This window comes from Microtus oregoni, unplaced genomic scaffold, assembly GCF_018167655.1.
Source record: "Microtus oregoni isolate MIOR12 unplaced genomic scaffold, Mior012 000006F_ref0000085, whole genome shotgun sequence".
NCBI lineage: Eukaryota > Metazoa > Chordata > Mammalia > Rodentia > Cricetidae > Microtus > Microtus oregoni.
Genome location: NW_024543065.1, coordinates 40252681 through 40263780, shown reverse-complemented (window position 1 = coordinate 40263780; position 11100 = coordinate 40252681). Strand labels below are relative to the sequence as shown.

General features: G+C 44.0%; 1 protein-coding gene across 1 annotated transcript; it reads right to left on the bottom strand.

Annotated features, from left to right (window-relative positions):
* Window positions 1–2577: 2577 nt before the first annotated feature.
* Window positions 2578–10920, bottom strand: Znf331 (zinc finger protein 331). Its single transcript, XM_041654473.1, has 3 exons — window positions 10916–10920; window positions 10035–10207; window positions 2578–6130 (listed from the first exon to the last, which is right to left on the bottom strand). The coding sequence occupies exons 1-3, from the start codon at window positions 10918–10920 to the stop codon at window positions 4845–4847; spliced, it is 1464 nt and encodes a 487-aa protein (XP_041510407.1). The 3' UTR covers window positions 2578–4844.
* Window positions 10921–11100: the final 180 nt, after the last annotated feature.

Sequence of the window (11100 nt, the reverse complement as noted above, 5' to 3'; positions counted from 1 at the left end):
TAAGTTTTTAAAAATTTTTTATTACTTTTTAAATATTTGGGGCCAACTGAGTGACAAAGGGAATATTTTTAGTAGCTGTCTTTAATCCTTTAAAAAAGGACTTAGTGAAAGTTGTTTAAAGTCTCCTTAATTAGTGTTAGAAAGAAAGGAAAATCCATTCTGTCTAGGCTGTAATTGTCTGAGAGCCCCCTGATGAGACCAGAGACAGTGTTTTTTCCCCCCACTTACTTTTTCAAATGAAGATATAAATCACGAAAGAGAAAGGAGTAGAATGTTCTCTTTTGTCTTCGACTTAGCTCAGGGGAACTTTCCTCCTGCCCTGGGCCTGTTCAGGGCAGGCAGGGAACAGAGAGAATGCTCACCTGGGTGAACTATTTCCCCCTCCTTGTGTACAGTTTGCTTAGAAAGCTGGGGGCCCTGGATGTGAGGCCCCATCTCTCCCCATCCCCCACACAGCGACCAACCCTGTGAGCAGGAGGACAACAACAGAACAAGCGAGCTCTCCTGCTCCTGTAGTGGGGCAGGTGGAGGTTTTTTTGTTTTTGTTTTTTTTTTTTTTCCTGTTTTGTTCTCATGACCTAGCAGAGTCAAAAGGATTCTGGTCCCCAACAGGAGTGGGGAACAGGTCTTAAGCCAGGTAGGAGGAGGGTCTCATATATCAGGTCAATACAGGAAAACAAAACTGACAGAAACATACGCACACACATTCACGCACACATGTACACATACAAAGCAGAGTAAAACAACAGGTGCAGCCACACACACATTCATAGACCTGAGCTGACAGAGGGATCCGGTGATGATGCACATGGATCCCAGACACTGCATCAGCACCCGCGTTCAACCTCTCCCGTGTCCAATCAGAACTCACCTCCTGAAGTGACAGACCAGCAACATGTGTACTCCTTAAAAGTGTCCGCCAGGCACAGCTTCCTCCCTTGCCTCCTTTTTCCTCTCATGCCTCTCTTCTTCCTCTTGTCTCTTCCCTTTCCTCTCTCTCTCTCTGTCTGTCTGCCTGCCTCTCTCATGTCCCCACTCCAACGTGGCCTTTTGCTTTTTCACCCTCCCCCTACCCCCAATAAACATTTTGCATCAACTCTGTTGTGCTTGTATTTGTTTACTGGCATACCTCCTCATCCCCTTGTCTCCACTTCCCCAAGTGTTGGTATTACAGGTGTGTACCATGCTGTTCGGTTTCTTTCTTTGCTCTCCTCCCTCCCTCTCTCCCTCCCTCCCTCCCTCCCTCCCTCCCTCCCTCCCTCCCTTTTCTGTCGGTCTGTCTTTCTTTTGACAGGGTTTCTCTGTGTAACAGCTCTGGATATTCTGGAACTTGCTTCATAGACCAGGCTGGCATTGAACTCACAGAGATCTGCTTGCTTCTGCCTCCAGAGTAAAGGGATTAAAGGCGTGTGCCACCACCACCTGGCCTTCCTTTCTTATCCCTTCTGTCTCCAGTTTACAAAGCAATAGTGAGCAAGAGAGAGCCCAGCTCCATTGGTAGTGGGGAGGGAATTCTGGGTCCCTTCTGATATTGACGTGGTGTATTCAGAAGTGGGCAATGAGGAGCATAGCATCTACAAGGATATTTGCACATGAAGCCTAGTGCAGGAGGGAAGGCTGCTTCTGAAACCTGAGTCTAGCACTGTGAACATGCCTAGAAAACTCCAAAAATCTTTTTTGTTTTGTTCTTGAGACAGGGTTTCTCTGTGTAGCTCTGGCTGTCCTCGGACTCACAGAGATCCGCCTGCCTAGCCGCCTCCCTAGTGCTGGGATTAAAGGGGTGTTTCACCACTGCCCGGAGAGGACTCAAAATTATTAACAATTATCAATACATATACGACACAATAATGAGAAACCTTAGATGATATATAACACTGAGTAAAACAAACATACCTCTTTCTTCAGCCCTAGATTCATTGTCTTGACCAAGTTCCATAAGACAGTCCTGGGCATCAGGCACACCACTGTCACACAACTGAAGTTCTCCTCCTGCATCTAGCATCTCCAAGGAGCTTTGAGCATTTGAACCCTTTCCAGATTTTTATTTTATTATTATTATTTTTAATATATTGGCATTTGGTCTTGAGCTCTATCTATTCCTTCTTTTTCTTTTTTCATTAATTAAATTTTTTTTCATTTGTTTTACATCCTATTCTAAGTTGCTCCCCCATACCCACTACTCCTCTGTCTCCAGTCAAAGGACAGCCCTCCCATGGGCATCAGCAAAACATTGTTCCTTTCTGGGCTCCAGAAACTTTAACTCTACTTCCACTCATATCAAACCCAGGCCCCCTTAGTTCCAGGCTCCTCCCCGAGTTTATCATCCCCTCATTCTAGCCCTCTCATAAGAAGGCTTAGTTCCCATCTTTGTTCCCCACATCCCACCTAGGACTCTAGGAAATATGTGTCATGGTTCCCTCACCAAGACAAGTGCTTTCAGCCCCTTGCCTCCACCTGCAATGTTCACTGGCGGCATTAATTTACAAACAGTTGATCTGACTACACAAATCCAGTCCAAAGTTACTTTTTAAAATTTTAGTTATTTTTAATGAATAAATAATTGTGTTACACTTAGTATTTACATTGTATATTATCTTTGTAGAGAACACTGTGATGTTTTAATACATATATACAATGGGGAATGACTGAACTGAAGAAACATCCATCACCTCACTTGTGTGGTGAGATTTTTGATCTACTTCCTCATTTTAATGTTAGGAATTCCTGTGACTCTCCTGACATGCCATAGTGGTTTTCCTTTGCGTTTCCTTGCTGAGGAATGAGGTGGGACACATTTCCATCAACTTATTGGCCACCTGGTGATCTCTGACATGTGTCGCCTCTTGAGTCTCTGTTGACTGTGGGATTCCTGATGCCTCGGGCAGTCTGCAGATTGGTGCACACCTCACTCTGTTCCTCACCTTTCTTTTTTTCTTCATCAGCAGCTTCTAGTCTGACAAAGTCTAATGATCTTTTCCCTTCAGTGTGGTCCATGCACTAAGAAATCACTGCTTAATCCAAGATGGAAACAGTCATCCTAATGCCATCTCGGTCGCATTCCAAGGGAACCCACAGGGGTCTACCTGGAATGGCTCGTGATGACAATACTAATGGTGATGACCACAAGAACAGTGGTAGGCAGTATTTATAGAGCTGACAGTCTCCTAAGACAGTCTTAAGGAGTTTACATTTAGTTTCCATAGTGGGATTATCTTTATGGGAAAGACGTGCACAGAACAGACATTTTACAAACACAGGCAGTCTTGCTATACGGAGGTTTTCAACTTTTTGATGGCACAAAAGCAATCCAGACAACCATAGCCTTGTTTTTTTGGTTTTTGTCTTTGTTTTTTGAGACAGGGTTTCTCTGTAGCTTTTGGAGCTTGTCCTGGACCTAGCTCTTGTAGCCCAGGCTGGTCTTGAACTCACAGAGACCTGCCTGCCTCTGCCTCCCCAGTGCTGGGATTAAAGGCATAAGCCACCACTGCCTGGCTTATAGCCTTTTCAAATCACAACATTGCGAAAGTGTGTCCACACAACTATGGATTTTTCAGCTTTGTGACAGTGTGAAAGCATGTTCAATATAACTACTGATTTTTCAGTTTTACAAAAGTATGCCCAGTCTAATCACTGATGCTGTCAATTCTGTGAAAGTACTCTCAATATGACCAGGTTTTTCAGCAGTACAGTAGCACAGACATATACTGAGCATAACTGCTTTTTCCATTTTATGACAGTGTGAAAACCTCCAAACCACCACTTGATTTTTCAGCTCTAGAATGGTGTGAAAACATGTTCAATATAACTACTCAATTTTCAACTCTGTAGAAGTGAACTGAACCACAAGAACTGATTTTTCAACTTCAAGATGGTGTGAAAGTGTACCTAATATAACCGCAGATCTTTCAACGTCACGATGGTGTGAAAGCATCAACTTCAAGATGGTGTGAAAATCACCACTGATTTTCACTTTTAACACAATATTCAAAAAAACTTTTTGAGGCGTGGTGATGCTATGTAGACTAGTCTGAAATCTGGTATGTTGCTCAGGCTAGCCTTGAACTCTCAATCTTCCTATCTCAGTCTCTTGAGGCTAGCACATGCCTGACCATTAGTCAAGAAATTGTGTGAGCCTCTGTATTTTATTCGTGAATAGACTTTGTGTTAGATGATTTGCCCAGTGTTGGGTAAAGGCATGCTCTGAGCACACTGGAGGCAAGCTGGGTTAAGCTGTGGTGTTTGGTTGATAAGGTGTCTTAAGTGCATTTTGAACTGATCTCCTGCAGTGTAAGATGGATTTGTCGGGGGTGAGGAGCAGCTTGTGAGTGTCTCACAGAGAGCAAAGAGCTGGAATGGTGATGCTAGCTGGTATGGCATATGCCAAGACTAAAGGCTTTGCCACAAGTGTCACATGAGAAGGGTTGCTCCCCTCCAGTGAACCTAAATGCAATGAAAGGTGGAATGGTTTTGCGCATCTACGAATTTACGCAACAAACTTATCCAGTAAGAACACCAAGAGGAAAGGAAGTGATTGCTAAGGAAAGACCGACTCATCCAATAAGAACACTAATACAGAAGGACATAATCACTAAGAAAAGTGACTTTTACACTCCCCCAATTTACTTCTAGTATGCCTTCTGATATCAAGCAGGCAAATGCCCATGGTAGGCTTTCTTAAGATAGATTAATCACCAAGGAAAGAATGAATGTAAGGTAGAGGCCTTGGTGTGCTCTTTGTAGCCAATGTTCTCAATGTGCATGAGTCTTCTAATGTTCTCTTTATATTACTGTGAATCTTTCCACACTCCTAACACGGTTTTGCCTTGTGAGTTTTCTCGTGCTGTCTAAGCTGATGGGCATGACTGCACACATTCCTTACGTTCGTGGGCTTTCTCTCCGGTGTGAATTCTCTCATGTTTAAGAAGGCCTGATCCATATACAAAGTTCTTCCCACATTCCTTACATTTATAAGGGGTTTCACCAGTGTGAATTCGCTCATGTTTAAGAAGTCTTGATCGATATATAAAGTTCTTCCCACATTCCTTACATTTATAAGGGGTTTCACCAGTGTGAATTTGCTCATGTTTAAGAAGGCTCGATCGATATACAAAGTTCTTCCCACATTCCTTACATTTATAAGGGGTTTCACCAGTGTGAATTCGCTCATGTTTAAGAAGGCCTGATTCATACATAAAGGCCTTCCCACATTCTGTACATTTATAGAGTTTCTCACCTGAATGAATTCTTTCATGGTTAACAAGGCTTGAAAGCCAGTGAAAGGCTCTCCTACATTCCTTACACTCATGTGGTTTCTCGCTAGTGTGAAGCTTCTGGTGCCGAGTGAGGAAATTGACTCTAGTGAAGGACTTCCCACACTCTTGGCATTCAAAGGGTTTCTCACCTGTGTGGATTCTCTCAGGCTGAATGAGGCTGGAATCACAAATAAAGGCCTTCCCACAGTCCTTCCATTCATAGGGCTTATCCCTACAGAGAATTCTCTTGTGCTGCATAAATTTATAGAGGTGCCTGAAAGTCTCCCCACAGCCTTTACACTCATAGCGTTTCTCCCCAGTATGAAACTGCTGATGCCGAGTGAGTTTGTCGCCACACCTAAAGGTTTCCCCACAGTGTTTAAGTAAGTATGGTTTCTCCCCACTGTGAATTCTATGAACAACAAGGCTCGAACCCCAGCAAGAGGCCTTTCCGAAGCTGTTACAATCATAAGGCTTCTCCCCGGTGTGAGTTTTCTGGTGCTGAGCAAGTGGATTGCAGCAGAGGAAGGCTTTCTTGCACTCACAGGGCTTCTCGCCAGTGTGAATTTGATGCTGACTAAGCAGATACCCATGACTGAAGGCTTTCCAACAGCCCTGACATAAGAAGGACCTCTCCGTTTGAGGCCTCACATATGGTGTTGGTGTGCTATCTCTCTCAGTGGGTGCTTTTCTAGTACTGTCTGTTACATTATTGACATTTCCCTCTCCAGAGCCCCGCAGTTGTTCATATTTACCTTCACCAATCCCATAAGGGTGGGGAGATAGACTTCTGTTACTTGGATTACTTTTGTAAAAGCTCAATCCATCAATGCTTCTTCGACTAGTTAAATGGTTGGTTCTATAGGATGATTGTGTATCTGGAAGAAAAATAACATTAAGAAAAAAATATTTATTTTATGTGCATGAATATTTTGACTGCATTTCTGTATGCTCATTACAATTATGCCTGCTGTCACTGGAGGTCAGAAGGAGGCATTGATGCCTTAGAACTGGACTTACAGATGGTTGTGAGCCACCTTGTGAGTGCTGGGTACCAAACCAGGGTCTTTTGTAAGAAGAGCAAGTGTTCTCAACTGTTGAGCCATTTCTGCAGCCCTCATTTGTTTCTTTTAAAGGGAAGAATCAGAAGCAAAACTCACCACAATTCAAAGGTTTCCCCAGCAGAATTGATAGTTTGGGACCAGAGCGGTTAGGGAGGGAACACAATGGGGGCTCATGCTAAAGGCAAATGGGAAAGGACACTGACTGCTGCTCTGGGAATTCTCTGTAAGAGGGCTGAAGTGTCTTAAAAGCAAGCGATACAATGCATGCTGTAGATGGTGAGATGATGTACTTGGAAAATCCAGGAAAGCCAATATAGGGCTGCTGTGGGTCAGAATACACATTCAGGATGACATGCATAAGCCTGCAGGACATTATGTTAAGGGAAATAAGCTAGGAACAGAATAACAAACACTCTGTGTTCTTATAATAGGAAATGTAAAATTGGGCGGTGGTGGCGCACACCTTCAATCCCAGCACTCAGGAGTCAGAGACAGGCAGACCTCTGTGAGTTCAAGGCCAGCCTGGTCTACTGTAGTAGGAGCGGCGCGCAGCGTTCCCAGCGCCCGGCCACCCGCATGGTTAGCTTTACGCCCGAAATAATTACACGGAAACTGTATTCTTTTAAACACTGCTTGGCCCATTAGTTTCAGCCTCTTACTGGCTAACTCTCACATCTTGATTAACCCATTTCTAATAATCTGTGTAGCACCACGAGGTGGTGTCTTACCAGGAATATTCATAACCTGCATCTCTCGGAGAAGAGAGCTATGGCGACTGCCTCACTCGGCTTTCTTTCTCCCAGCATTCTGTTCTGTTTACTCCGCCTACGTAATTTTCTGTCCTATTAAAGGGCCAAGGCAGTTTCTTTATTTATCCAATGAAAGTAACACATAGACAGATGACTTTCCTCCATCAGTCTACAAGAGCTAGTTCCAGGACGGGCTCCAAAGCTACAGAGAAGCCCAGTGCCAAAAAACCAAAACAAACACAAAAAATCTTGATTGATGAAGTTGAGGGTAAAATCTGGGTATAGTGGCTTCACCTGTAATTGAAACACTTAGAAGGCTGAGACACGAGGGTTGCCATAAGTTTGAGGCCAGCCTGGGATACATGGAGAGTTTCAGGCTAGCCAGTGGAACCTGAGTAAAAGAAAAAAAAAGTAGCAGGTAGAATACAAGTTCCCCAAAGCTGGGAGGCTAAGAAGCAGGGAGTCAGGGAAGTTGTTTAGTTGATAACAATGCAGCAGATAAATAGGAAGATTAAGCTCTAGTACAGATGCTGTAAGGAACAGAGATTTACAGCACTGTTTGTTTGTTTGTTTTTTAAATGACTCAAGTTGTCCAGGCTGGCTTTGAACTTGGGAGGTGGTTAAGACTGACTCTTGATTTTCTGCCTCTGCCTCTTAAGTGCTTAGATAGGAGGAGGAATATGCTACCGTGCCCAGCTTTCACATATTTCAAAATAATATTCTCACTACAAAGAAAAAATGAATTTGTAAAAATATATCATTTATTTATTATATGTAGTGTTCTACCTGCATGTGTGCCTGCATGCCAGAAGAGGGCAGCAGATCTCACTGCAGATGCTTGGGACCCACCATTGATTGCTGGGAAATGAAACTCAGGAAACCTGGAAGAGCAGCCAGTGCTCTTAATTTCTGAGCCATCTCTCCAGCCCCCAGGATGAATAATGCTGTTCGTATGTGTGTGTGCGACACACACATGCGCTACAGTCTAAGAGTGGAGGTCAGAGGACAGTCTGCGGCGGTTGGTTCTGCCCGTTTACCATGTGAGCTCTTGGGATCGAACTCAAGCTGCCAGGCTTGGCAGTAAGTGAATCGTCTTGCCAGCGCCCTGAAGAAAAAAAATTTACAAGCTCAAAAAACTTCCTAGTGTCTTGCTAATTAGCCAGACTTCAAGTTGCAAGGGTTTTGGCTCAGTTGCCCTAGGAATGTGATCACAGGTGTGTTTACCTCAGTTTTTTTTTTTAAAAATCAGGAACTATTAGGTTGTAGTTATTGGAAGCTCAAAATGATATTGATAAAGGCTTCATGAAAGAGACAGCTTTAAGGAACAAGCAGGAAATCAGATGATGAGAAAAACACTCGATCACAAAACCCTCAGGGTTAGTGGAGCAGGGCGGCTGCCAGCATGCTTGAATTTTTGCCAGAATTACTCTTCTGGTTCTGGGGATGGAACCCCGAGCCTTGGGCATGCCAGTCGAGGTACATCTTCAGACCCCAGATCTGGGGAGGAGGGGTAGTGAGATAACTTTGAGTTGTGTGTGTGTGTGTGTGTGTGTGTGTGTGTGTGTATATATATATATATATATATATATATATATATATATATATATATTCTTTTTTTTTTTTTTGACACGGTTTTTCTGTGTAACAGCCCTAGCTGTCCTGGAACTAGCTCTTATAAACTAGCTAGGCTGTCTTTGAACTCACAAAGATCTGCCTCCCTCTGCCTCCTGAATGCTGGCATTAAAGGTGAGCACCACCATGGCCTGGCTGAATTGTATATATATTCTGCAGCCCAAGAACTACTAGTAATCTTCCTGCCTCAGTTTCCCAATGCTAGGATTATATGTGTGAGCTCCTGAATGCAGAATTAGAACTTTTTAATTCCTGATTTTTTTTTTGTTGTTGTTTTGATATAGGGTTTCATGTAGCCTGTAGCAGAGGCTGGCCTTGAAGTTATTATGTAACTGAGCATGAATGGCCTCCTGCCTCTACCTCTTGAGGGCTGGTGGGATGGGTGTTTGTCATGATACCTTGTTTTTTTTTGCAGTGCAGGGGATGGCTAGCATTCTCATGCTTGCTAGGCAAGAGGCCAGTCAACTGAGCTGTATCCTTAGCCCTGTTTCTTTCTGAGACAGGTTCTCATGTGGCCCAGGCTGGTCTCAAACTCCTACGTGCTAACCCTGCAGGAATGTGCTATCATGCCTGGCAAGTTCAGTTTCTGTCTTCTCTGTGACTACTCATTTGTACTTGAGTATAATTGTCTCCTGCAGTGACATAACCATGACTCACAAGCTTGTGAGAATGAAATGCGCAGCAAGCACACACTGTGCTTTTAAGAGTGCGTGACACATAGTAGGCCTAGCATTTGCCTTTCTTCGAATTATTTTATTTTACGACATGGTCCTTATGGTGTTAGCCTCAAATTCACAATCAAACTCATAATGGGACTGCAGGCACGTGCATCTAATATCAACCACAAGGTTCACAGACTGTAACTCCCGATCTCACTTCAGGTACAATATGCTGGCAATGGGAATCTACTCATTTCAATTTTACACAAACTCCATGTCTAATTTACTTTCTATTAAACACAAAGGAGGACTTAAGAGCTCTAGATGAAGACATTTCCCCTAAAGGTGGGTCCTCAAAGTACAAAAGGCTACCAAAAGCAGTTTGGGTGTAAACACAACATCTAAAGACAAGGCGGCCTTTGAAGATGGTTATAGAGATCCAGAATTCCAATTCACCACCCCTCGATCATGAGGGAAGAGAGAAGATCACAAGGAGGGATAACCAAAGGGGACAATGGCTGATGGATTGGAAGAAGAAGGCTTGGGGAGTTCACTCTCACACTGACAAAGCTCAAAGCCTTCTTTTGCAACAGGAAGAAGAAATTCAGCCAGTCTCTTGGAAAATGGTCCTGAAAGTCATAGGCGAATATGGATGCTCTGGGGAAGTACACTGCTTACCTATGGAGACCAGGTTACTGTAGTTTTCCAGCATCACATCCCAGTACAGCTTCCTCTGCACAGGGTCCAGACAAGCCCACTCCTCCTGAGTGAAGCCTATAGCCACATCAGAGAAGGTCACCAAATTCTGAAAACAGAAACCCACATACACCTGATGAGGTGGCAGGAGAGACCTTCAGGATGAAGGGGGCATTGGCTGGCACTGTGTTAGCTGAAGATGGGTGGGCAGCATGAATGCCACATTCCGGACTGAGCTCTGCTGGGTTACTACAGAGCTTATGGCTTTGCAGACAATGATCTGCCAGGGAGAAGATGAAACAATCTTCCCTTTTGTTCACAAGCACAGCGTGTGAGTGCCTGCTTGGTAAATTTCCAATGGGGATGGGGTGGAGGATATTATGGCATCTTTATCCTATTATTTAAAAAAAATAAGTTCATCTTGATTCTGATTGTGAATGTGGACACCTGCATGCCATACAATGTGGTGGTCAAAACGACAAGTTGTCTGTTTATTGTGGTTTTGAGTGTCAAACTCAGGTTGTCAGACCTTGGTGTCTTTACCTGCTGGGCCATTTCTAGCCACATCTTTTAGGTTTTTGAGACAGGGTCTTGTTATGTAGCCCAGGCAAACCAAGAGATTCATGATCCTCCTGCCGCAGACGCCCTCCACATGCTGAGATTAGAGATGTGCATGCCTACATTCAGATTAGTTTTCTTTAAAAGTGATTTGTTTGTGTGCAGGTACATGTGCGACTGTGTACGGTCAGAGAACTTGTGGGAGTCGGTTCTGGGGATCAAACTCACATCACCAGGCTGGGCAGCAAGCATCTTAATGATGAGCAATCCTGTTGTTTCCCAGATGCTGTTCTCTCCCTCCCCACTCCATGCTGGCGTTCAAACCCAGGGCCTTGTGAGTGCTAAGTAAGCATTCCATCACCGAACTACACACCCGGCTCACCTTCTCTCTCTGGGAGTACAGGGGGTTGAAACCCGGGCATCATGCATATGAGGCGCTCACTGAGCTCAAGTCTCTGTTCTCTTCAAAAACAAACAATTTTATGTATAT

Bases quoted from the DNA above. Each gene is read 5' to 3' on its own strand.
- Znf331 (XM_041654473.1), bottom strand. The intron at 6,131-10,034 runs GTAAGCAGTGTA...TTTTTCTTCCAG, and splicing joins CAGTAACCTGGTCTCCATAG to ATACACAATCATCCTATAGA.